At 43.5% G+C, this 25921-nt stretch overlaps 2 protein-coding genes across 3 annotated transcripts; one reads left to right on the top strand and one right to left on the bottom strand.

The window, feature by feature from the left end:
* Positions 1–1353: 1353 nt before the first annotated feature.
* Positions 1354–17515, bottom strand: JMJD6 (jumonji domain containing 6, arginine demethylase and lysine hydroxylase). Of its 2 annotated transcripts, XM_039501953.1 has the most exons (7): positions 17123–17515; positions 14436–14824; positions 12309–12595; positions 10287–10422; positions 8762–8900; positions 7362–7489; positions 1354–5613 (listed from the first exon to the last, which is right to left on the bottom strand). In XM_039501953.1, the coding sequence occupies exons 1-7, from the start codon at positions 17249–17251 to the stop codon at positions 5577–5579; spliced, it is 1245 nt and encodes a 414-aa protein (XP_039357887.1). In that variant the 5' UTR covers positions 17252–17515; the 3' UTR covers positions 1354–5576. The 2 variants fall into 2 exon arrangements, with proteins under 2 accessions (XP_039357887.1, XP_039357888.1); XM_039501954.1 differs by lacking the exon at positions 1354–5613 and having other exon boundaries at positions 6718–7489; positions 17123–17513.
* Positions 16414–25566, top strand: METTL23 (methyltransferase like 23). The gene is made up of 6 exons (XM_039501955.1): positions 16414–16432; positions 19345–19544; positions 21278–21382; positions 22384–22621; positions 24095–24179; positions 24448–25566. Exons 2-6 carry the CDS (start codon positions 19434–19436, stop codon positions 24614–24616), a joined length of 708 nt encoding a protein of 235 aa, XP_039357889.1. The 5' UTR covers positions 16414–16432; positions 19345–19433; the 3' UTR covers positions 24617–25566.
* The last annotated feature ends 355 nt before the right edge of the window (positions 25567–25921 follow it).

Below are 25921 nucleotides of genomic sequence, written 5' to 3'. Positions count from 1 at the left end.
CTTCAACAGCAGACAGCCTAAATTTGGGGACATATGAAAGCATATATCATGGGAATTCTAGGGATGAAAATTGATTGCAAATGATTGCAAAAATAACTTCTGCAGCTCAGCATTAATCCAAACTGCAACCCTTAACAATGTTAGCATTTCAATAGCTCCATCAAGATGTTAATTCTCCCGAAGGGCATGTGCTGGGGGCCTGGATTCATTTAACAATGCGGTTGCTGTTGGTTCACTGTTTAGTTCCAGCCAGTTTTCCAGCAGGCAAGGAAAGAGAGAGCAATTGTGCATCTCTTGCATTGCAAGAGCTCCACCGAGGGAAAAGGAATAGAAAGTTTGTTTTTCAAATCAATCCTCGGCAGGGAATGGACCAAGGCTGAGGCGCAAGTCAGCAACATTCTTGTCCCGCGTTGCCCCTTCAGATCTTTTTCTTTCCACACTTTCTATAATATTTTAAAAATAAGTTTCTTAGATTCCTCAGGGCTTTCTCTCCCTTGCTGCTGACATGTGCTTTCTGTTAACTTTTTGACCATAGAAATCTGGTTTCCTAAAAGGCCCGTGATAAAACTTACAACAAATCCTGTGATAAGTTCCAAATGTTGTTCCAATACATTCACACGTGTATGGGCAGGCTTAATATATAGATGAGTTCCATCTAGTCTCTGCCAGTGACCACTAGGATAGACCAGTGTCCTCCAGGAAGGCTAACTCCATTAGTCCACCACAAAAAAAAACAAAGCACTTAACAAGGAGTGGAGGGGGGCAAATCACCGAACTGAACTTTGAATTTAACCCTTTCCAGGTCATCTTCTACATTGTGTGTGTCAGCTGTATTTGCTCCAACACAACCCCATCTACTCACAAGATCAAGCCCACTGCTGGCTTGTGACAAGAGAGACATGCAGCAGGAGGCAAGTTTCCAGCAATTCACTTTCTTGTCCCCCTCCCTCCCACTGATTGCAGTCTGACAATGAATATTAGATATGAGGGTCCCTCTCCTGGCCGCCATCATGTCCCCAGTAGCTTTCCATGGTGGCACAAGCTTCCAAAATGTGTGCTGTCCTCATCTGATACGAGCATGCAGCACAGGGCTATGACCGAGACCACAGGTAGTAGCAGGGATACTGTGAGATAAAGAGACTGACACTTCCGCCCCATATGCTACAATGATGGAGGCTCCTCTTTACTACTACTGTAACTAATCTGTCTGCTGCTACAGCACAGCAGATGACAGAGGCACCTGCTACACATGTAGTTTTTCCAGATCACTAGATCAAAAAGAATACATGACAAATAGAGTAATGCAAAATAAATCATTTTATTTAAAATAAAAAGCAAAAAAAACAATCTAGACAAAATTCAGAGCATTGCAGCTCTGCCCAGCGGAGGACAGATAAGAGATGTTAGTGGCAGTGATAGGGCTTTAACTGTCCAATGAATCAGCAGGCTCTACTGCCCCCCCGTCCCAAGAGGGGCACACAGCACTGTCTCTGGGAGTCCAGCCCGCAGAGAGGTTTCACAGTCCCACCCATCTGTCTCCATAGGATGGCTGGGGATTCAGGAAGGAAAAGGGCCTCTCAATTAATCTTGCCAGAGGCAGACATCTCTCTAATAAGCAGTTGGGAGAAGTTGGCATTAGTCTGACCACAGTTAGAGAAAGGAGGAAGGGAGACTACTACTAGCTTCTATGAAGCCACAGGCTCCTCCTGCCCTGTGTGTATGGAGCAGGTATCTTCAAAGAAACATGCATCCTATGAACTGTAGCTATGTTTCTGACAAGATTTCACCAGTCAGTCCCTTTAACCTGTAACAAGGGAAGAGGTGAACTTGGGATACAACTGATTCACATCAGCTGCTAAACAAGGGTAGAAAAGCAGTGCCTGATCTCAGATGTTCATTGGCCAAAAGGGAAGAAGAGAGGACAGCAAAGCTGACATGCAGTAGCAAACTTGGGATTCTAATAAAGCAAGTTTAGGCACCAATATTTTCATCCCAGAGCTCAATAAAACCTACCCCTACATTTGGCACAGTTCACGTAGGGTGAATTGGTTTTGAAGTGGGCACTTCTGAAGTTATCGCTGAGCAAGTGCCCAAAAGCACTGAACCTTTGCGACTGTAGCACTTGTTAGTGGGAGGAGCTACTGCCAGTTTAGAAAGCAGTGTCTAGCCTGCTTAATAGGGGCTTAACCATATTCAGTCATTTGTAAAACCTTTTGCAGAAGGAAGGATCAAGGGTGTTTTACAACCATTAATTCAAAGTAGCCTCACAACATCCCTGCAAGATACGTATTATTGCCATTTTATAGCTAGGACATCAAATACACAGAGAGGCTAAGCTATTTGGCCAAGGTCACACAGGATGAAACTGGTGGACCTAAGAAGAAAACCCAGCAGTCCTGAGTAAGGCTGGCTGGAAAACAAGAATTCTGTTTCACAAAAAATGCTGTGGTGCACATTCCAGCAGGCTAGTCAGTCCCTTTTTCTTATTCTCAGCTGCTGAAGCTATTCCACTTTGTATAAATCATAAAATATGCAGCAGCTTAGTGACTGGTGCTATAGACATGTTAGGGTACACACCCGGGATGCAGGAGACCCAGGTTCAAGTCGCTACATCTCATGTGAACGCCTTGCCTATTCTGGGTCTGCATCTCTGGTTTTGAGTAGAAAGTCCATCATAGATTTGAGGAACCTTCCCAACAAAGTTTTCATGAAACCCAATATACTTCTTTGCAAAGTCAACCTGTTCCAAGGAAGAACATTCGAGTAGCTCTAGTTCAGAATCCCAGCCCTTGTACCACGCTGGATGGCTTTGTGGAAGTCAGCTGACATTACCTTTCCTATTGCTAGTTTCAAATGTTACCTTATAGACCATTCAATACGAGGAGACGGTGTCCATTTTAATTGACAGCTTTATTGTCATACCACTGATCTGTTTGTAGGCATGGAGAAGTGCTCTGCACGCTGGAGCATCAGACTGTGCAATTGCTAGAAAAGGAGCAGCTTTCTTGGCAGTGGGAGGCAAGTTGGTTTCCCCATGACAGGCTTCACGGGCTCAGGCCCAGACTTCTTTCATACAGTAAAATATTAAGATGAGGCGCAGCTGTAACCATGCTGCTGAAGGCAATGGCTAGCCACCTCAGAGCGGGGCAATGGCCCAAACCGCAGCCCCGAGAACTTTATAATCCAGGTTAACCCTTGCCACTAGGAGGAGGATACCCTTCTAATCCTGTAGCCACCACAGCCCCCTATCTTGTTCTAAGTGATAGCAGCTGCAGCCTGCACCATTTTATGAAGATAACGTGCAGCATGCAGGCTATGGGCAAGCTGCCAATGTGCCCCCTGAGCTAGGCAGACTACAGGCATCCTTGGCCAGGGAATCTGGATGTTTTGACACAAAACCGTCTTTACATCTAAGCAGCCTTAAGGAAGAGTCCCCCTGCAGGAAAGACTGCAGCAGTTTTGAAGAGAAGTCTGTGCATTTGTGTTCTATTGCCACAAATGCATCCCTTGGATTTCCTGCTTAGAGATGCACTGATGAGCCACCTGCCTCACACCTCCAAACTCCCTCCCACTTCTCTGCTACATAAAGTGACCTGCACAAAGGAGACTTGGAAACAATGGTCTGTACTGCTGACGAACTAAGATAAGCAGGGCTCACCTTTACAACAGATTGGGCCATATCCTGAGATGGGAGAGGGACCACAAATAGTAAAGGACAAGTTAAAAATCAACATTCAGGGGGTCTACTTAATACACTGTATACAGAAAATTCACAGTTAAGGTTGCCAGTTTGCATTTTAATTCAGTCACTAGTGCAGTGATTCCCAAACTTTTTACCTCATGCCCACCCATACCCTGTTCACGCTTCCCCCCATGGAGCCAGGAGCAGGGCTGCGGCTCCAAGACGGGAGATGCAGACAGTGGTAAGGGGGCCAAGGCTCGGGCCACAGATTGGGATGGGGGCAGACCCTCAGCCAGGGGCAGAAGCCTTGAGTTGTGGTTGGGCAGGCAGCCAGGACACCAGATGTGGGGCCGGCAGCCATGGTCCAGGGCATATCCCCAGGCATGGGGCTGACAGCCAGGACCCTGGGTGCAGGGCTGACAGCCAGGATCCCCAGGCACAGACCAGGAGCAGAGCTGGGCAACGCTCCCTCCCCACCCCCTTTGGGGGTTGGTCCAGGCCCCAGCCGCACCCCACGGAATGTGACTCCGCACCCTCCCTCCCCCACAAGAGGGCATGCCCCATGACTGCAGACCTCAGCACTAATGCTTAGGCATTGTGGCTTATATGAGAGGGAGTGCACTGCTCCTCTCTTTTCAGTTCCCCCTCCCAAACAGCAAAACTGAAATAAGGGTGCAAAGAGAAACAGCACAATTAGCTGGCTCTTGGGTGCGGTGTTCTTTGCATCAGAGCAAGATGGTTATTCCCCCCTTCCCTCACAAGCACAGCCTCTAAGGTGGCTGGGAACAGGCTATAGGAAAGCTTTAATGCACAGGCCCTGGTAAATTAATATCAACCATCCTAGTAGATTGCTTGGGGATGAGAGTTTATCTTGGCACAGTACCACTGCAGCTGTGTGAACCCAAGCATCACCTGTTACTTTAAAATGTTTAAGACAAAATACCGCCCCCCCCATGCTCTTTTACAGATCCCAGAGCAAGTGCTGCTAAGCTCCTAAACACATGACCTCAAAGAGACAGCTGCTTTCTGGGGCTGAATAAAGTCTGTAATTCAGTTATATAGTTTTCCCCCTACACCTAAGGTTCATGGGTAACTGTTGATAGATGGTGACTTTCAGTGGCTTCTACTATACAAGAAGCCACTCATCTCTTGTTCCCTCAAGCCCTAATGCTACACCCAAGTGCCAGTTCATCTTTTTATACTTAATATGGCAGACACCAAGCATAAGTACGTATGATCATTGCTGGTTAAGGTGTCACATCTTAGACTATTTGGGTTTAGTCAGAGTGTACGTAGATTAATATGACCACAAAAGATGCTTCTCACAGGTAGCCATTTCTAGTCATTTGAAGTCACCTCGGTGTTCAGAGTACATAACAGAGTTAGTCTCCCTTCCAGCACTCTGGTACAATATCCACTGGATGTTTGTGTAGAGCAAAGGTGCTGAGATCCTCTCCTAGTTTCAGCATGTGCAGCACATGTAAACGTATGACAGTGTCAAAGCAGGGTAGGTTTCTGGATGTAGCTGCTGGTTTTAAAACAGTCCTTTAAAAACAGGCATCAGACTGTTTTCCTTGCCAACTTCATGAACTGTAAGACACAAGGCATGTCCTTGCCCAGAGCTGGGTTATTTTCTGACCATTTAGTGCACTTTTTTAGGGGTACAGAAGGACACTAAGCATTGCACAGTCATTTAGACTTGGGAGTTTCCCCCAGTAGTTACCAAGGAGTCATCTTTAGTCAGCACGTGATGGAAGATAGGAGTTTGGATCAAAGTAGCAGTGAAGACTTGAGAAGGATCATAAGAGTAGATAGAAGCTGAGAGGGGTAGAACAAAGCTGGCTGCTAACGGAGCTTCGAGTGGCAGCTGCCTCTAGACGGTTCTTGTTATCTCTCAGGGGTGAGCACGGCTTCCGCAAGATTCCCTAATCCTGTCAAAAGAAGTACATCTGCCTGTCATGTCTATAACCTTTCCTCCAGTGTCACAATGCAAGACAGCAGTATGCTGCCTAAGCAAAGGACTAAGGGTTTTTTTTTTGTTTTTGTTTTTTTTAACAGAGCTGCTGACGTGCCTGACAAGGCTTAGAAACAATTCTGCTTATATTGACGGTATTCCTCAACCCAATTGCAGTAGAAACCCCAGCCAGCACCAGAGTGTCATCTAAGGAGTTGGCAGAGGTAACAAGCAAATCATGAGCTACAACATAGAAAGGCCTGGAAGAGACATCTAGAAAACAGAGAGGGGCTCTTGGACAAGGTGCTAACTTATTAGTCTTTTGTAATATATGCCAAATATTAAAATTAATGTTTTCACTGCAAAAGGCTGAAAAAAAATGCAGAAAAGATGGAGCTCTGCAATATAGCTTGCATTTCTAAGAGATCAGGAAACCAGGATCTGTGTTCATTAGCTTCTGCTGCTCATTCTCAGCCTGAAGTCAGAACTGGCTGCTAGAACTGAAATTGACAATATCATAAGAAGGGATAAACCTCAGCTGGGAAATAAGATACTAGTTCAGTTAACTCCAAACATTTAAGGATAGTTTGGTGTTTTGACTCAACTCCATATGACCTGCCTACTACTCAAAAGACAGGAGAAGCTGAGTGCTGTATCACTGAAAGTTAGATAGCCATATACACCGAAAGAGCAGGCGGGGGCCTACAAAGGCACATTATGCATGCATCTGGGAAGCGAGGCTCCTCCAGCTGGGCCAGTATTATGTGCATCTTTCTTCTAATTCATCACAGAGCTTGCAACCACAAGACAGATTCAGAGCAACTCAAGGTCTGTGATGAATTAGGGGATGCATAAATGAACGTGAGGTGGTTGGTACAAGCAGCACTTTAGTGTGGTTAATTTGTACCTTTTACCCAAAGGAATCAGGGACAACTGCTCAGAAGCAAGATGGTTTCTAAATCCAGCATTTTGCCATAGCTTTTTAGTAGTAAACATCTCCCAAATACCCGTTTTCCGATCCTCTTTACCTTGGAGTTCATGGATGGGAGAAAAGACCTTGTCCCAATAAATTCACACCAAGCAAATTCTATTATTTATTTAAAGCGTCTCCCTCCACAAATCAGCTAAGATCTCAGGCTTGGGCACAGCTTCTTTTTTTCTCTTTTTTTAAATTTTAAAGCAACAAGGCCTTAGAATGAAGTTTATAATCTGTTAATCCTTACAAAAATAGAATAGTAGGCAGAACTGAAGTAGTCCAGGCAACAGTGAAGTAGGAAAAACTAAGTATACAGTTGCTTGAAGCTTTTCAGTTTGGACAATCAAGTGATCAAGCCTTGTTTTCTGCTGGTTATTCCTCCCTTTGCCAATTTACCACACAATTATGCTCCTCAATGGGCACAGAATCAGATATTCCACTTTCCCCACAAAATGCCCCGCTACTCCCAAGTTCATCCCCAGCAATCGGAGCATTCCTTTTATATTAAAAAAATGATTAGAAAAAAGTTATAAAAAACTGTTTATTAAATAATGTAAAATTTCTCCTTGACACTTTCTTTTTTAAAGAGAAGATCTTAAATTCCTCTTTGGAGCAGGCCAATCTAAGCAGCTCCCTCATCCACCCTCCCCCACCTCCCATGGATGATGGAACAGCCTAACCTAACCCTGCCATCCCTGCATTAAAACGTCTTTTGTTTGGAAAAAGAAAGAGCTGTCACATCTGGTCACCTGGAGGAGCTGCGCTCTTTGCTCACACAGTCATCTTGAGAGGTAGTGTCACCGTTACCCATCATGCTGCAAGTCCTTCTCTTTTTCCGCCGATGCATCATCCCTTCGGTCTCAGAGCCAGAATCACACTAAATACAGAGAAAGACAAAATGAATAGGCAAATCAATGCAGGGAAATACAAACCTTCAGTTATTACTCAGAAGATCTGACAGTGAACCACACCTTCGCTGATACAGTCACCAGAGAAGTTATCATGCATGTACTTCCCCGAAGCATCACAATTTCTATACAAGAGAGCATGTTGCATGCCCTGCAACTTACTGCAATACACTTAGGCTAAGATTTTCAGGTATTCTAATCGGGCACCCAAAGGCCCCTGATTTTCAGACCGAATGCTCAGCACTTTCTGGAAAGTCAAGTCACTTAAGGTGTGTCTCAAGTTGGGCAACCAAAATCACTAGTCACATTTGAAAAAAATCTTGGCTCTAACTCTGTGGCCTTGTTCCCCATCTATAGAATAAGGATAGTTTTACTTTCTATTTAAGGGTAGATACAGGTTTGTAAAGCAAATAAAGAGCCTCAGGTGAAAGGTGCTGTGGCAAGCACTAAACTAGTCAAATTTTCTCAAAGGCTGTAAAGGTTGGTGGGAACTCAAACTCATCCTCCCTCCCACTAAGAATTTTTGTATAAGAATCTCTCATTCAGGTTCCTCTGAACACCTTACAGAATTAGTTATGAAATTTAATAAGAGTCAGTTAATAGATATTGCTACTGAGTGGCAAAAGAAGAAAGTTTGAAGGATGGGAGAGAAAATGAGAAGAATGTTTCCAGGTGTCAGAACGTGAACACTGTATGGCTGGAGAGAGGAGGCAGGGTCTACACAAGCCCATACTCATGGGAGTGACAAGGTCTCAAAGAAGTTGCGAGTATATCCACACAACTTAAAAGCAAGGGAAGAAGATCTGCAAGGAGTTGGATGCCAAGACAAATGGGAAGCCAGTGGAGCCATTAGAAGATGGTGAAAGAAGCAGCACAAAGTATATTAAGCATAAACAGATGGGAGTCTGGGGAGCACAGAGAATCAGGAACGTCTCAAAGCCAAGTTTGTTTTTGCAAGAGGAGTTGGCCACCACTCATAGAAGACTAAAGCTCTCACCAAGATCCCCACTGGTCCAGTCCTTTGCTTTATACTTGCACACTACTAGCTTTCTCTGAAGTTTAGGATTTAACTTTGGAGTCTAACATTTATTCAACTGTTACCTTCAAACCCACTCGAGAGTTGTGAGTCAGGGATATTGTATGTATTTTTAGAAAAGAAACAGGCAAGACTCCTTCAACAACTGGTTGAAAAGGGTAGCGTAGTCATGGGATAAGGATCATCTGCAGTGGCAAATCCTTACCTCTGAATCAGAGTCCGAGGAGCTGGAGCTAGAGGAACTGGAGGAATCACTGGAACTATCAGAAGCAATACCTGTCGATTCTTGTAGATCAACTGAATCAGCCAACACTGCCAGCTCAGGATGCTCTTGTTTTAGGATCCTAAACATAACCATCATGATTAGCATTTAGAACACAATGAGAAACAAAAGAATGTCCTTGCTTTTATGGGTGTAGCATGGTTTTAATTTACACTAGCATACACCACAAAATCTGTCCATTGCCATGTTAATACAAGAGCAACAGATAATGATTTCCTAGCAAGGTGCATCACGTAGCATTGTGCAACTTCCTGCACTCTAGCTTTGATGGGTTTTTATATAGTTTCCATAATTATTTTACCTCAATTTAATATTCTAACATGGAACCTCAAAGTAGAGGATTTTAACAAGGTTTTGATATCAATAAGGTCCTCCTGAAGGGAGGGAGAATGGAATTAGTAGTGATAACTGAGTTGCCTTTTTTTTTTTTTTTTAAATCTAAAGTAGTTAGAAGTAAACTGTGCTTATATTCAGAGGCTACTGGGTGAGAAAAATACCTTGAATTTAAAGGTTTCCATAAGATACTAGATCTGGACAATAGACATCTCTAGAGATCAGTAAGGCATATGAAGCCTTTAACTTCTAGATTACATGGTTAAACATGAGCCACCTCGGTAGTGACCTAAAGTTGTTACTACCTGATGGCTAGTTAGCAGAATCTCAGCTCCTCCCACTACAGCCTTGTCCATGTCACAAGAACCATATCACAATTAGCCTCATTGGTGGTGGTCTCTGCAGAACCAGAGAGTGAATGGGAAGGGAGAATAAGATACTCTCACCATAGTAGTTATCTCTGCAGATCAGGGGAAAAAGATATATTCTTTCCAGGGGATAGTGGACTTCCATCTCCAAGGCAAATAACAGGACTCCCATCTCCATGCCCGCTAACATATATCCTTTCACCACTACTAAATTCCCCTTAAATGCTTAGAACAGCAACTCCCACCATATTGGATCACATATCACCTTCTTAAAAAATAGTGAAGTAACTGACGGAATATAAAACTCATGCAGCAACAGTAGCACATGTGCCACGCTTTGGCAATCCCTGATTTAGAGCATTAGTTTACTAGCTTACTGCCTCTACATTTTATCATGCTTAGCAAAGAATTTTCAGATTGCATCGTCTAAGTTTTATGCATGTCACTTGAACTCATCAAGTCAGCTCCACAAGAGGTGAAATCCAGATCAGATACTTCCCCAAACAGCAAGACTAAGCTACCAACTCCAGGGGAGGGAGCCAAGAAACGTTGCTGAAAAAGCAGGACATAGTTTAGAAAACATGTCTTTAAAGTGACACAATGTGTTTTTCCCCAAGAAAGTTGTACACAAGTACGTACTATTAGTGTTATTCCAGCTGCACGTCTTGCTTTGAAAGCAAGTGTTTGGACTATCCCTTCAACTGACTGGAAATTAGAAATAGGAACAGAATTTACTGCACCGTTACCTGTACCACTTCCTTGATAATTTTGGCCTCCCTCTTACTGTCTTGTGCCATACCACAGGGAAGTTGGTACAGCTGGCAAAGTTCTGTGTGATGGCAATGGTTGTATCGAGATTGAGAACTACGTGCCACCAGCCACCTACAAAATGCAATGCAAGAGCAACTTTTAAACACTTTTTTTTAATATTGTTTAGTTAAAGTATTGTAGATACATCTATCTAAAGTACTTATATGAGCCCTATCACCACAGTGTCTGAGCACCTCGCAATCTTTAATGCATTTTCTCTCAATACCCCAGTGCTGTTATTTTACACATGGGAAACTGATGCACTAAAGAGACTAAGTGGCTTACCTAAAGTCACACATCATGTGTGGCAAAGCAGAAAGTCTCTGGCAAGGGCCCTAACCACTGAAATATCCGTCCTCAGCAGATAGAATCAGCAATAGCTAATAGAGCCCACATTAAGAGGTGGAGTTGCATATATATTAATACCCGTCTGTGGTTATGAATTTATGTATGTGTGTATATTATAAAGTCATAACCATAGTTGTATACATCTCATGACAATCAAATTCAGAACATTACAAGCCTCCATAAAAGGCCTTACTGATACACTTTTATAGTACAATAATACAGTATACAATCAGTTGGTTCAACTGCTCATTTTAGGGATTTAAACCATCTGTTCTTCTTTTGAGTTTCTGGACTCTAACTGTCACACCTTCATACCAGGAGGTCCCTCCACTCACCCTCCGACATCTTCCCAATATGATGACCAAATACAGAAGACTGCCTGCAGGCTTTTTTCCTAGCTCTCTTATTCCAGAATTTCTCCCTATACATAAGCCCCTATCGGAAAGCTGTAATCCTTTGACTCAGTGCATCGTTCTTCAAGTTCAGTGACAGAACTTTCCAGCACACTATAAGTTAAATCTTCATTTTTGGTTAAGTGGTATTTCTGAGTACCCGGCTACTGACAGCTTGCTTAACTGCAAATACCATTATGACCCAAGCTGCACAAAGGCCCAAGGTCTAACTGCAGATCAATTTTCACGCTTAAGGGAGTTTTTAGCTTGAAGAATTTCACTACTTTTTTTTTTTTTAAATAGAAATGTTTAAAGTTGTTGTTTTTTTCCATAAAAGGGTAAAATTAGAGAGATTCATATGGTCATGTTGTAATCCCATAAAAAATAAAGCCAGGATTCATAATGGAAATTGATAAGGCTCCAAAGCCTTCTTAACTGAAGACATAATAAAAAGGCACTAAGTACCAAGACTATTACAAGGCACTTTGCAAACATGAAATCATCCTCCCCATTTTACAGAGAAGTAAACAGGCACAGAAGGGGAGATAAAGGATTTGCTCAAGCTCACATAGCAAGTCAGGGACAAATAAGAATAGAATTCAGGTGTCAAACTCCCCTGCTCTATCTATCCAACAGATGTGCTCCTTCCCCTCCCAATTAAAGGAGGTGTAAGTCTGCATCAATTTCATAGGAATGCTATGCCCTTTTAATAGAGACACTTTTAGAAGCTACAGCATCATCTTGCATTTGAAATTAAAATTGTGGAAAAAAGATGAATGGGGTCTGTCTGCATCTTTGCATGACTTTTTCCTCACACCTCACAAATCCTGTCATTTATTACACTGCCAGTAACCTCAAGAAAACAGAGAATGAGAGAAACTTATTGGTCTTCAAAGGCCCCTATTCTTCCATGCTTTGATTACTTCCTCACTGTACAGTTTAGTTCAGGATCACTTTCCCAAGCACACTGTATGTTGTCTCTCTCATGTCCTGCTTGTCATGCAATCAGTCCCCTGTAACAGGGGAACATACGTGGCATTTATGTTTTGGATATTCAAAGGACAACACAAAAAAGGTTTGAAACAATGTCCTACAGTGTAGAGTTTTGGAAAATGGAGGACCATGTAAACAACTGTGGATACTTTTTCAACAAGGATACATCTAAATACGTGTTCTCCCATACTACTACAGATTTCCATTGGAGACAGCCACACATACCTGGTACAAAGACAGTCTCGCCTGGTTTCTGCACAATTTCCAGGGGTTTGAATTCAGGAGGCCAGGTGGGGAGCTGCGTCCTAGGGTATATGATACTGAACCAAGTGATCGCCTCATCCTGCTGGTTCCCTCCTTCTTCCCGTGTCACTTTGATCAACTCTCTGGGAGTGCTGGTAGGGAAGAGGCACCAGCGCTTATGTCCGTGGACTAAGGCATTCCAAGCACTGGTTCCCAGAGGATCAATATGAATTCCTGTTCCTGATCGAGGCGGGCCCATTACAAACCATCTGCACGTGGGGGGGGGAGGGGGGGAAAGAGAGGGAAACATGCAGGTGCATTACAAGAGATAATTACTTGCTTAATGGAAAGAAAAGTTCATAGAAGAAAGCATGTTTTCCTTCCATTTCTACCACAGTTTGAAATTAACATGGTTCTTTATATATTTCTTTGTTTGGGCACCAGAAGCAGAGTTGGTAGCAGAGCACTGACTATTGGGGCTGTTAGTTTAATACTGCAGCAAAAGGTGCATAATATTTTTGCCTAGGATCTATACAAATAATGGCAATTGTTTTCATAGTTTCTTGGAGCCAGGGTTTGTTTGTTTATATTAAAATAAAAATTGTTCAGAAACCAGAAATTGTTCCTCAGTAAATAATGATTATATCTGTTTTAAGGGCCTAAACCATCTGGTGTATAAAATGGTAATTGTGTTTTTCTAAGCTTTTTCCTGGTAGAGAGTAGCATCTATAGATGTTCTGTTCTACAATTCTTGTTCCAACGAGGAACAAACAAAAAACATCTTCAGATAAGGGTTAAGAAGATGAAGTTAAGACAACTCCCATCACCCACACACTGTTCACTTGTGACTTTCTATTCACTGCTGCATCATTTATCTGGTCATAGTTAATTCCCCAGTAGTCTCGTTGGGAAGATATGCAAGTCATTCTTCTCCATGCAGAAAAATACTGCTTCAAAGGCTTAAAGTTAAACCCATCCCTAGTGATCTCAATTGGTCTGGGACAGGATATGAAAATGTACATAAGATATCAAACTAGATACTGTTATCTTAAGTTGGATTAATCACTACTAGATGTCTACAAGAGAAATAAATAAATGCAGGTTTCTACTTCCTGTGTGGGCAGAAGAGAGATTATGAATTAGGCACTCAAACAAGAGTATTGTGAGCCCTATTACAATAAGATGCTTTGAGAACATCAATTATGACCAGGTGACAGTGCTGGAAATGGCAAATACCTCTGACACAAGAACTGTTCACCTCCCTGAGCTACATAGTTGGACTGATGTTAACTTTGTAGTGCAGGTCAGTCCAAATGTGTGGGGGCATCTAAATTAGCTTTCAGAAAAACCTTCACTACTTTGAGACAATTACACATAGGCAGTTAAGGTAAAAACTCTAGTGTAGAAAAGCCTTTAGGCAGAGCTTGTATGAAATATGGAGCTAACATGAACTAGTTAAGTCTAACGTAAAGCCAACATTCTCCTAGAGCTGATCTACACTGGAAACTTACATCCACAACCCTGAGACACATAGTTATGTTGACCTAACCCCTGGTGTAGACAGCACGAGGATGATGGAAGAATTCTTCCTTCAACCTACCTACCGCCTCTCAGGGGAGGGTGGATTACCTATGCAAACAGATACTGTCTATACTGAAGAGCTACAACAGCACAGCTGCAGCACTGCTGCTGTTCAGTTTTATCCCTAATGTAGACATGACTTAAAATACTGTATGCTTTAGCAGGGCTGGGTTTAAGCACAACCAAAGTCTCACTGAAGGCCTAATAGTAAGCTTGAGCCCAGTAACATAATTTGAAAATTCGAAGGCACTTTACAGCCACACAACATGGCTCTGGGGTAGGCATTATTCTCATTTTACAGATAAGGAAACTGAGGCACAGAGTAACTTGTCTAAAGTCACATAGCAAGTCTGTACCAACAGCTGTTAACAGAACTCAGGAGATCTTACTCTGAGTTTTCTCCTCTCTATTCTGTATTTGCATGGTAATCTTGAGATATTTATAATCAAAGTAAATTTAGTTTGCTTGTGAGCAACTGACAGAGGAAACTGGAATCCACTTCCCATCGCCATCCCAAGGTTACTGTACCTATAAGGTGGTCTGCGCTTCTCTCCAGCATATTGGAATAGGTCATCAGTGAAGAACTTGGGCACTTTGTAGTCTTCCAGGAGTTTCCTGCGCTTAGGGTGCTCTCCGTAGCTGCTGTCGAAGATGTAGAGTGGGCTGTCATCACGTGTGGTCTCCATATACTCTATGTAATATTTCATCTTCATCTTCACAGAGTACCCATCATTGTCCTCACCACACTTGAACTTCTGGTTCCTGTACTTGCGCTTCAGGCGTTCTAGAGTCCACTTCTCTTGGGCAGACCAGCCCATCTGAGCATTCCACAGAACTACAGGCTTATAAGGCTTTTCATAACGCTCAACAAATTCTTCCACCGATAAGTGGAGTGCATCTGCCCTTTCCACATTATCCTGTAAAAATCAGAGAACAGTTGTGAAAAAAGAACTGCAGTGTACCACAAACCACCTTAATCACCATAGGCCAAGTTTCTAAAGGTCGGTGCCTAAAATTATGTCTACGCTATAACTGTAGTACCATCATGTAGACATTTCCTACAGTGACAGAACAAGTTTTTCCATTGCTGTAGGTAATCCAACTCCCCAAGCAGCAGTAGCTAGACTGACAGAAGCATTCTTCCATTGACCTAGCTGCATCTACACAGAGGTTAAATTGGCATAGCTACAGCACTCTGAGGTGTGAATTCTTCACACCCATGAGTGCTGTAGCTATGTTGACCTAACTTGTAAGTGTAGGCCAGGCTTAAGCTGCATCTGGTAAATTTACATTGGCAAGCCCTACACTTGCATTCAAATCTAGAGGATATGGAGACATTACATAGAGTGCATGCAATTTTAGGCTTCCCCTGCACAATACTGCAGTCAGGGGCGGCTCTAGGCACCAGCAAAAAAGCTGTGTTGGCGGCGCGCCAAAAGGGGGCAGGCAGGGCTGGCCGGTGGACCTGCCGCATGCCTGCCCGAGGGTCACCCACGGGGCGGCGGGACCTGACGCGCCGCAGCATGATGACTGCGGGAGGGGCCCGCCTGCTCGGCTGGACACCAGCGCAGGCAGGCAGCAGTGCGGCAGCCGGCGGGACGCGCCGCCGCGCGCGCAGCCGCGCGCCGTTCGCTGGAGCGGCTGCGGTGGCTCGCGCATGCTATGCCTGCGGCAGCGCCCGCCGTCCGGGGCCGTGGACCTGCTGGAGAGCTCAACGCGGGCGGGAAGGACCGAGGGGGACCGCGGCGAGGAGGCGCGAGCACACCGCGCGCGCGCTGGGGGGCCAGCTAGAGCCCTCCCCGACTGCAGTGTCAGACCCCAACTGTAATAAGCCTCTGTACCTGCTCCTACACACATCACCAACATCATGAGAAACATGAGCATATTTAAATTTTGCTTAATGCTCTTTTCACTGTAGAGGTGACCCAAGATCCACTGGGGTAAGGAAATCCCTAGCCCGAAGCCTGGCAAACAGTTCTTCTTGCAAAGCATTTTGCTCTGCTATTTGTGATGTGAGAATTCTATTTCTTCCTCCCCATGATACCATGGGGAAGGGATTTAGAAACTATCTTTGAATTAAGTAGGCATGTCTGTGTTAAGTAAAAATACACACCACTATGGAATCCAGAGGTTTTCCCAAGTCCCTTGTCAACAATCCTGTTTTTATTATTTTGTTTTTTATTATCCGTCCTCTGATTCCCCCATCCTGTCTTCATCAGACGGTTCTATGCATCTCCCAGACTCCTTTCAGGTCACATAGTTAAATATTGTAGGAGCAACACTCATGCAGTACTAGGACAGTTAACCAAATGACAACAGCTTTTTTTCCCATTTCCAAGCATTTTCCTTTCCTTTAAGCTCACATACTGCCCATTATCTACAGCTCCTGCCCCTTCCCCCCACTCATACTCCAGCATCAAAAACGTGCTTGACGAGCTTCCGGGTAGGGGAGGGCTTCAACAGACCTGAATCCTAGAAGTCATACTCACTGAAGAGCAGCACGAGGCGCTCCCTCCCTCCCTCAAGTAAGGAGGAAGCTATTTCTAGTAAGAAGGCAATATGATGCATGCCAACCCTTTTCCATGTTCTGGCCAGTCCCTTGCTCTTTGGGCCAGGCCCTGGCAATCACTTAGCTGCCTTGGGGTGAAGTACCAGCAGCACTTCTGGCTGTGAATAATTTGCTGGCTTCATAGGACTAGGCGCTGCCTTAGGGAACCACAGAGCCGCCTGTCCCCTCCCAACTCCTCTTCATATGGGGGCAGTTGGTGGGGGGGGGGGAAGTCTCCCATCCTCCCCTCTGCGAGCTCCCCCACACCCCTTGGATGGATGCTCTAGAGATGCGCCAACCCCCTTCCCTGGGTGCCTCTTCTTCCTGGGGCATCTCGGAAGAAAGGGGGGGGCTCCACCGTTCCCTCACCAGAGACCCTAGGCTCTTTACCCCAGGATCCGAGTTCAGCCTGGAAATCCCATTGCCAAGGAACCGACACCCCCTGGCTAGGCCGCATCGTAAAGCCCCCTCCCCTTGGAGCTCGGATCTGGAACTAGGCGTCCCCTCCCCTTGGAGCTCGGGTCTGGAACTAGGCGTCCCCGCCCCTTGGAGCTCGGGTCTGGAAACAGGCGACCCCGCTCCCGGTCAGCCCCCACCGTGCACCGCCCCAGGCTCGGGTCTGGCAGGAGCCGGCCGATCCCCGGGCTCCCCCCAGCCCGGTCCGCACCGTGCAGGCCGCCGCGCTCAGCGGGAAGGTCTCGCAGTAGTTGTGCCGGGTCCAGTCCAGCGAGTCCTTCAGCTCGGGCCGGGCGCTGCGCTTCGCCTCCCGGATCCGCTTCTTGCTCTTGTGGTTCATGCTCGGCGACCCGGGGCCGGGGCCGGGGCCCGCCGCCTCCTCCGCTCCCGGACGGGCCCCGACAGCCGCCTCCTCCGCTCCAGGCCCCAGGACCCGCTGCTGTTCCCGCCGGCACCACTAGGGAATCCCGGCCCGGCGCCGGCTCGGCTCCCAACCAGGGCCGCCCGCGACTCCGCCAAACCCGCGGCCCGGAGGCTTCGAGAAATTTCACCCCTGCCGCTACCTCTACCTCAGCCAGGCCGGGGCCCCGCCCACGAGCGCCGCGGCGCGAGCCTATTGGTCATCGCCTTCCCTTCCGCCACGCGCCCCTGCCCATCCCCAGCAATGATTGGCCGCGCCGGACCCAGAGAGGTGGGGTCTTTGCCGCCATCTTGGGAAGGAAACGTCAGGAGGGGGGTGGAGCTTGGGTAGATCCCTGCTCCACCTACCCTCTCTTCTTGTGCTTCTCTTCTCCAGATTCCCCCTGGCTGCGCTTTCTCTCTGCTCTCCTTGATTTCCTTCCCTTCTTTTTTCTCTCCACCCTCCTCCACTTCCACTCGCTCCCAGCCCATTGTCTTTTCAGACACTTAAATGTACTGAGCAGCGCCCTCAATCCCTTCCCTCTGACTCCTGGGGGAGCTCACGTGGTTCAGCTTGTCATGCTTTGGGGCTCTGAAGGGTTAAAAGGGGGGGTCTGCAGCCGCTGGGAACACCACACTGACAGATTAGCTTAGCTTTTGTAACATCTGGGTTTGTGGGTTTTTTTGTCTATTGTATTGTTTTCATTGGTTCAATGACACACAACATGGTATTTTCAGTGTTTATATTTTGTGGGTCTTAAAACAAGTCAGAAACATTGTAAAAAAAAAAACTCCAACCTTTTTCAACAAGCAGCTTGTTTCACCATGTTTATCATTCCAATAAGAGCAATATTTATTTGTGCAAGCTCCCAAACACTGGGTTTTTGGAAATTGAGACTTCTAATATGATGGAAACCAGGGTAGATCCTGAGATCATGGGTTGCAGGAGGGAATTCCAGACAGTTCCATTTAACAAATTTCAAGAGATAGTTTTAAATCCCACTAGATGGAAATACATTGAGTTAATTTAGGGCAAAATTGTACAGTGTTAAAACACTGCACTGGTAAAATTCCCATTGAAGTCAGCATGAGTTTTAATGAAAGCAAGAAAAGGCTTTCTGTCTTCCATATGATTCTACTAGGATCAGCAGTTTTCAACCTTTCCCATTTTGTGATCCCGTTACAAGAGAAAAAAAGTTTCCCGGTTCTCTCACCTACTCATGAAGAAAGGGAGAGTGGCTATGACCCTCAGCTTGAGCCACCATTTCTTAAATAAAATTAATTTAAGGTTTGATCCTACAGATTTGCTCACTGGATTGAGTGTCATGGGATCAAACTCCTTAATTATTGTAACGTCCCACAAACTGAGACAGTAACTCTTTAGGGCATGTATTTGTCTAGGGAAGAGATCATACACAAATAGCTCATTCTACCTCTCAACAGTGCCTAGAAAAAAATCAGGACCACAATGATGCAATAATCTTTGGGTCAAATCCTGCATTCCCTATGCCTGCAAATCTCCTATTGACTTCAAAGGGAGCAGGATCAAAACTCATAAGGTTTAGTCTGGCTTGAGAGTACAGGATTTGGCCTTCAACTGCCCACTGCAATTTAAATCTTTGCTGTTTTCATAAGGGAAGGAAGGGGTGGTGTGGGCCTGGATACTAGCCCAGAAATTTGCTGCGCTTTATTCCCCTGCAAGGCATAAGGTGATGTTATCGGGATCATCCCAATATTAGAGGCCTGGTCTTATATGGGCAACTATACCTCCCCCCAAAATCCCAATTTGTCACACTTGCTGTTGGTCACCCTAACTGCAGAGTTACTCTGCAGCAGCAGACTCAGAGTATGTACGCTGCTGCTGGGGAGGAGCGAGGAGACTGCGGGAGGTGATTAAGGGAAGGAAGGGGGTGGACCTTTTTGCCATTTTATCTTCCCGGGTCTCAGACCCTCTCAGCCAGCTAACGATGGTTGGACCTTGACAAGACACCGCCTTAAACGTTCTTGCCTGTGATTGGTCTGCTTTGGTGTCAGTCAGCTCACGGGTGAAGTCAGCAGAGGGGAAGAGGTGCGTGCATTATTGGAGCAGCAGCAGCAGCCGCCTGGCTAGAGAAGTGGTTCCAATGTGCGACGAGGGTCCGCGGTTCAGTGTCAAGGAGTACAGGTTTGCGGAAGAGCAGGACGAGCAAGAAAGAGAAGAGCCGAAGCCAGAGCTGGTGGTGCAGATTCCTGAGGTGCTGATACATTTACACCTGTAGCCCTTCAGTTCGTTGTGAAGCCTGATTTCCTTCCTCTCCTGATCGGGGTGCAGGGGCCAGGAACGCTGAGCCATGTGGGGATGGAAAAGAGAGGCAGAATTTTTATATATATAACAAAAATGCCTAGATTTTTGCATTCTTTACCTGGATTTCTTTGTATCCTTTGTGCTTATCTAGTCCAATAAATTCAGACCCACAATATATGCCCCTGTAGAGCAGAAATCACTGTATGTACAGTGCCTCCTTAGCATAAGGAGGCTCCAGCCTAAGTTGGGGCCTCTGGGCATTACTGGAAAAAATAAAGTGGGGGAAGGGGACAGGACCTTCTAGGAAAGTTGAAAGTCAATTTTACAAATTGTTTGGCTCATAAGTGGACCTGTAGCTCTAGCACAGAATTCACTATTCTACTTTGCTGGATGAAATAGTAACAATTTATGGACTGTAATGATCAAATAGTGGTTTTATTTTGAATTTCTACATTCATTAAATTTGAACAAATAGTTCCTAACTACTGCAAAAATTTGAATTGACTGAAATTTTTTTTAAATGGTAAAAATGTTATTTGTGAGAATGCATTAAGAAAACTAAAATAAGAAACCTATTTAGTGCTCATTTGTTTAGAAGCCCTGTAAGTGAGCTGCCTTTTAGACAGTAGTGCCTTAGGCCCTGTCTGTGCAACTCAGTCAAATTTAGCTGTTGATTAAATGCAGCATATAACCTGTTTGTTCTGACCTGAAAGCTATATAATAAATAGGCTAAAACCATTATTCAATCCCAGATGAACAATCATTGGTAAAACAATGAGGAGTCTGGTGGCACCTTAAAGACTAACCAATTTATTTGGGCATAAGCTTTGAAGAAGTGGGTTTTTTACCCACGAAAGCTTATGCCCAAATAAATTGGTTATTCTTTAAGGTGCCACCGGACTCTGTGTTGTTTTTGTGTATACAGCTACTCCTCTGATACTTGGAATCATTGGTAAACTAATTTCTTTTGACTGTGTAGACACAAAGGGCTTTCATTTTTAAATTGAGAACTGATATAGACATAGATAATTGGGTCTAAAATGCACTGAATCACCATATCTAGGCACAAATTGACTTTAACATGAGTTTTGCCTGAGTAAAGATGGCAGGAGAGAGCTTTCACCAAGGAAAAATGGGATGAAATCAAGAAAGAGTAAATGTAGGCTAAATGTCAGATTAAAAATTCCCTTTGATCCTAAATTCCTTACTGTGTGCCTACCTATGCTCTTTTGCCGCAATAGGACTATTTAGCTGAGTGAAAATTCCAGAACCAGGCCATTAGAATGTGGAATAATATCCCAAAACAAGATGACAGAAGTGTCATTGCTTGATGTATTTCAAATGTGCACTGGTAAAGCACAAGACTGCATGCTTAAATCTTTATTAGTCTAGAAAAGTTAACCAGGAGGGTGAGGCAAGAGTCTTTGCTAATCAAGTGGGAATGCTGTAGGGATGTACACTTTGTTTGAATTACATATGAGCAGAAAATAACAGTAGGTCAATTGATGTAGGGATAGCTCAGGATCAGGCTCAAAATGAATGACCAAAGCAGGACTAGTGTAAAAATGCACTAATGTATCTTCAGAGCGTATAAATCTTTAGCCTTTTACTAAAGATTTTTCTGCCTGTTTCAAAGTGTTTTGTGGTGCTGCCAAAGATCACAGAAAGGGCTTATTGTTTCAGGTCCTGGATTCCCAATACGGCATGTACGTTTGGCCCTGTGCTGTGGTTCTTGCTCAGTACCTATGGTTTCACAGAAGACTACTACCTGGCAAGAGAATTTTGGAGGTAAAAGTAGTCTTGAAAGATTTTTGATCATACAAACTTATTAAAAAAAAAAAAGTAGGCTCATGGTTACTGTCTTAACTCTCAATCAGTTTTAGTTTTGATTTCCTTTTTTATTTAGAAGCAGCAAAGAGTCCTGTGGCACCTTATAGACTAACAGACATACTGGAGTATGAGCTTTCGTGGGTGAATACCCACTTCGTCGGATCCGATATGTCTGTTAGCCTATAAGGTGCCACAGGACTTTTTGCTGCTTTTACAGATCCAGACTAACACGACTACCCCTCTGATACTTTTTTTTTATTTAGGTAAGCTGCAGGATGCTTTTTTCCTATTTTTGCTTCAGTATTAATATAATTCTAGATGATCCTACTTTGTGATGTGCCTTTTGGCATTTATTTTCTGTTCTGTCCATATGTCTTAAAATGGTCTAACCTCTGATCCAACTTATGTCAAAAAATTACTGTGGTAACTTTTTTGTGGTTGGAGATTCATGAAACAGTTTGCAAGTTCTTTTGGTCAAGCATTGGAAAAATGGCTAAATACTCAAAGGAGTGATACAGTAAAACCATAATTAAAGCAGATATTTTTGCAGGCTGATTCATGGAAGCAGCAGTTATGAGCCATCGAAGGGGATTCCTATTAAATATAAGTTTTGCTCATTTATGAACTGCCTGATTTATCTTTGTGAACATGTTTAAGCACATAGGATTCCATCCACTTCACTGTATTTACAAGCACATAAACAAGAAAGATTCATGACATTCTTAAACTTGTATCTGTGGTGATCTACTGCTGCTACAGATCAAATACAAATGTCTTATTCTCCTGAGCAAGGGCAGTTCGGAGGTAGACATGTACTTTTAAAGTTACCATGAATTCAATTAAAGAATGGCATCATTAAGCACCTTGAGACAAGATACAGAATATACTCCCCCATCCTTCAGTTATCCTTTGCATTAAATATAATTTGAATGAGATTAAAGTCTTTTTATTTTGTTTAGATTGGAGCAGGTGTGAGCCTACCTGGTATAGTAGCTGCTAAATGTGGGGCCAGAGTGATACTGTCAGATACTGAAGAGTTGCCTCAATGTTTGAAGAACTGTGAGCGAAGCTGTCGGATAAATAACCTTCTAGGGGTACACATCATAGGACTCACATGGGGCCAAATATCTCCCAGTCTGCTCTCTCTGCCTCAAGTAGACATTATTCTGGCCTCTGATGTATTTTTTGAACCAGAAGGTTAGTGACTACTCATAAGCAAATAAAATGTTATGAATGTATATGACAATAAGCTAGAGAAAGTGAAAAGTTAAGTGATAGTATTTAATTTAGTCATGGCAGTAGCCCCAACTCCACCTAGCAGGAAGTCACTAGACACACCCTGAAAAGTTGGTAGATGTAGCTGTTTTAAACACTCCAAAGGAGTCAGAACTGTAACTGAAAAAATTTCCAGACTTCAGTGAACACTTAGGGCTAGTCTACACAGACAATGCTCTCCTAGTGCTCTATAGACAAGCCCTTAATACACACACAGGCACATATAGTCACAAAATCATTCACAAGCAGCTCAATAGTGTTAATAAAAATCCATTCCATGTTCTTACTATATACTATTGCACACCATAAGCAACAATAGTAGTACAGTTAGCCTTAGAGTGCCCTCTGCTCACTGGGAAGGAAACCACATCCCTCTGCTCACTGGGAAGGGTACTCTGCAGCCCAGGGTGGCTGGAGTTAACTGCAGCTGAACCTCCCATTCTTGCCAGCCTGGATTTGAGCAGACAGGCTAGTGAAAGGGAGAGGCTAGACCCAGGAGGAAAGAGGGCATTCATCAAAATCCATGAGCCAGACCCTCTTCTCAACCCCCCCAGGGTTTAATTTCTGAAAATAGCTGGACAGCTAAGCTAGGGGAAGGAGTAAAGGGTAGCTGAAAGCAAGATAGCTTCCCCCTTTGATCAAGGAGTAAGGGCTTCATTGCTGGAGGCACACTGCCCCACCAGGGCACATGGCCCTGTCTCATCCCACCTTTCAAGCAGCCCTCGAATATGATGTATGCTGCTGACATGTTCAAATGAGACAATGACATTGATATGGTATGCAACAGAATGTAGTGAGCCTGAAATGAATTTCATTAACAGGGAGCTACTTGTGAATGAATGATTATAGATGGTGACTTTTTTCTCTGAACATCGCTAATAATTTGCAGATTTGGCACTGGTCACTTTGACACGTATTTTCTTGCTAGGGAAACCAAAAAGTCACTAAAGCTATTGACAAAAGTTGCTAAGTTAGCAATAGGATTTCAGGGGGAAGCAAAAAAATGGTGACTAGCATTAAAAAAACATTCTCTAATCAACTGCAAATGAATGCATATTGAAGAAAGTCACTTCTGGGTGTTTGACTGACTTAGTTCTGGGGGAATAAAACTCATCTTTATAGGTTTCCTGTAGATGAATTACTACAAACGGACATAGTCAAAAAAGCAAACAAAATACTGAGATGAAAATACTGGAAGTTAGTAGCTAACTTTAAAGCTAGGAGCACTGGTGTTAATTTTCACTTTCATACAACAGTTGTCCTAAGGCTTACTAAAGAACTATGCTCTAAACATAGGTCTTCTTAAACAATTGTAGCTTTTTGAAGTTATTCTAATTAGTGCATTATTTGCCAAAGCATATTTCAGCATGCACATAACTCAAATTGTTTATGCAGATTTTGAAGATGTCATAACTACAGTGTACTTCTTGATGAAAAGGAACCCAGCTGCTCAATTCTGGACTACATATCAGGTCCGAAGGTAATTTCGGGAGAAATGAACTTGTTTGCATTTTGTCTTAAGGCTCCAAAGTCAACAGATGCAAAGGGCAGAGTTTTGACAAATAAGGCCTTAAACCAGTCAACAGAATAAGAAACACATGGATAGCTGTGCAGTTAAGCTTTTTGTATTTTAAGTTTAATTAGTCACTCTTCTATAGTTATTGTGCTTGTTCATGCACAGTAGTTTAATGACAGAACAAGCACTGAACTTTTATCAAAACAGTCCATCTGACATTTCTTTCCTTCAGTTCTGAGTGGTCTATTGAAGCTTTGCTGTACAAATGGAAGTTGAAGAATGTCCATGTTCCCTTACGGTCTTTTAATGCTGACAAGGAACAGTTGGCTTCCTCTCCTCTCCCAGGAAGACATACCATTGAAATGATGATCATTTCACTAGCAGGAGCGAGTGACACGTAAATTTCTGCCAGTTGCTGGTTCTAATTCAAGAAAGTACCTCAGAAAACTGACTGCACGCCACTTCAAGCAAGTTTTGGATGGAAATGCTGTTTGTTTGGGGGAAAATAAATTCCACTTGATCAAGAGAGGGGAAGCATTTGGTTATCACAAAACAGAATGCATTTCCTCCACCGCTCCATGCTACTAAAGTCATTTATCACACACTAAAGCCATTAGGGGTAATTCTTGTGAAACCAGGTATATTAATTAGTACAATTTTAAACAATTTAATCTTATCTTGCATTGTATGAATAAGATCTGTTGAAAGTGTTTGGTTATGACTTTTCTAAAAAGTTGTGTTCACACCTAGAGAATAAAATTAAGAGGATTTTTACATCTACTTTCTTTCTCCTATACCTGTGATGCAATTAAAGAAACTGAAATTCTGGCAAAACATTCATGTCTACATACTCTAGCTTACCATGCTGACTATTTATAATGGCCAGGTTGTGGTATTCTTCAGAGTTCAAGTTAGGGACTTGACAATTACATATTCAGCCTGAACGTTACTATTTCTTACCTGTTTTCCAGCTTAAGAGCTAAACATCATGAATTAACAATTTAACTTTAAGGGTCTGAACAATGTTCATTTTATGCAGTCACCCTTTCTGTATTTAGTAAGATGTAATTATATGAGTAGTACGATTTTCCTGGAACAAAGTTCTAGTATAGCAGCTCACAATTTACTTTAGACATCTTAGTATTAGACAGACAATTTTTGGGGGCAGGTCTACACAAAGTTACTTCCACTGCTGACATTTGTTCTGGAACAAGTGCACCTTGTTTCTATTTAGAATAAGCACTTTCAAGACTGCATTAACTTTAAAAGTGTAGACAAGCCCTCTGATACTCATATATCCCTGATAAGTCTGAAGATTAGGTAATCAAGACTTTCAATTAGAAGTGCACTGAGGCAGTATTTTGATAAACAGATGGTTTTCTATGTCGTGTTTGCAGGTTGCATTTACAATTCCATTGCTGCCTAGCTCAAAAATACTACCATTACTTCTCACAAGATTAGCTACCTTCACTTTTAAGCTGGCACAAAGCCAAATCCAACAAGTACTGTTGTTAAAGAACAAGTAATGAACTAACAGGACTTCAAGCAACCAGGTCTACCACTTGACACCTTGCCTACAGTGTCAACATTTAAGGTTTGTATTGTTCAAAAAGAAACGTTTGTTACTAAGATGATATACACTAAACTTAGTACTGAAACAGCTACTCCCTATTGATACAATTTAAAAGCAATAGACAGTAATAAGT

Source organism: Mauremys reevesii, linkage group 15 (assembly GCF_016161935.1).
Source record: "Mauremys reevesii isolate NIE-2019 linkage group 15, ASM1616193v1, whole genome shotgun sequence".
In the NCBI taxonomy this organism is placed as follows: Eukaryota; Metazoa; Chordata; order Testudines; family Geoemydidae; genus Mauremys; species Mauremys reevesii.
This window is presented reverse-complemented; position numbering and strand designations above follow the sequence as displayed.

Bases quoted from the DNA above. Each gene is read 5' to 3' on its own strand.
- METTL23 (XM_039501955.1), top strand. From the start codon at position 19,434: ATGTGCGACGAGGGTCCGCGGTTCAGTGTCAAGGAGTACAGGTTTGCG. The intron at 19,545-21,277 runs GTGCTGATACAT...TTATTGTTTCAG, and splicing joins TGGTGGTGCAGATTCCTGAG to GTCCTGGATTCCCAATACGG. The intron at 22,622-24,094 runs GTTAGTGACTAC...TTGTTTATGCAG, and splicing joins TGTATTTTTTGAACCAGAAG to ATTTTGAAGATGTCATAACT.
- JMJD6 (XM_039501953.1), bottom strand. From the start codon at position 17,251: ATGAACCACAAGAGCAAGAAGCGGATCCGGGAGGCGAAGCGCAGCGCC. The intron at 14,825-17,122 runs GTGCGGACCGGG...TGATTTTTACAG, and splicing joins TGAGCGCGGCGGCCTGCACG to GATAATGTGGAAAGGGCAGA. The intron at 12,596-14,435 runs GTACAGTAACCT...CCCCACGTGCAG, and splicing joins AAGCGCAGACCACCTTATAG to ATGGTTTGTAATGGGCCCGC.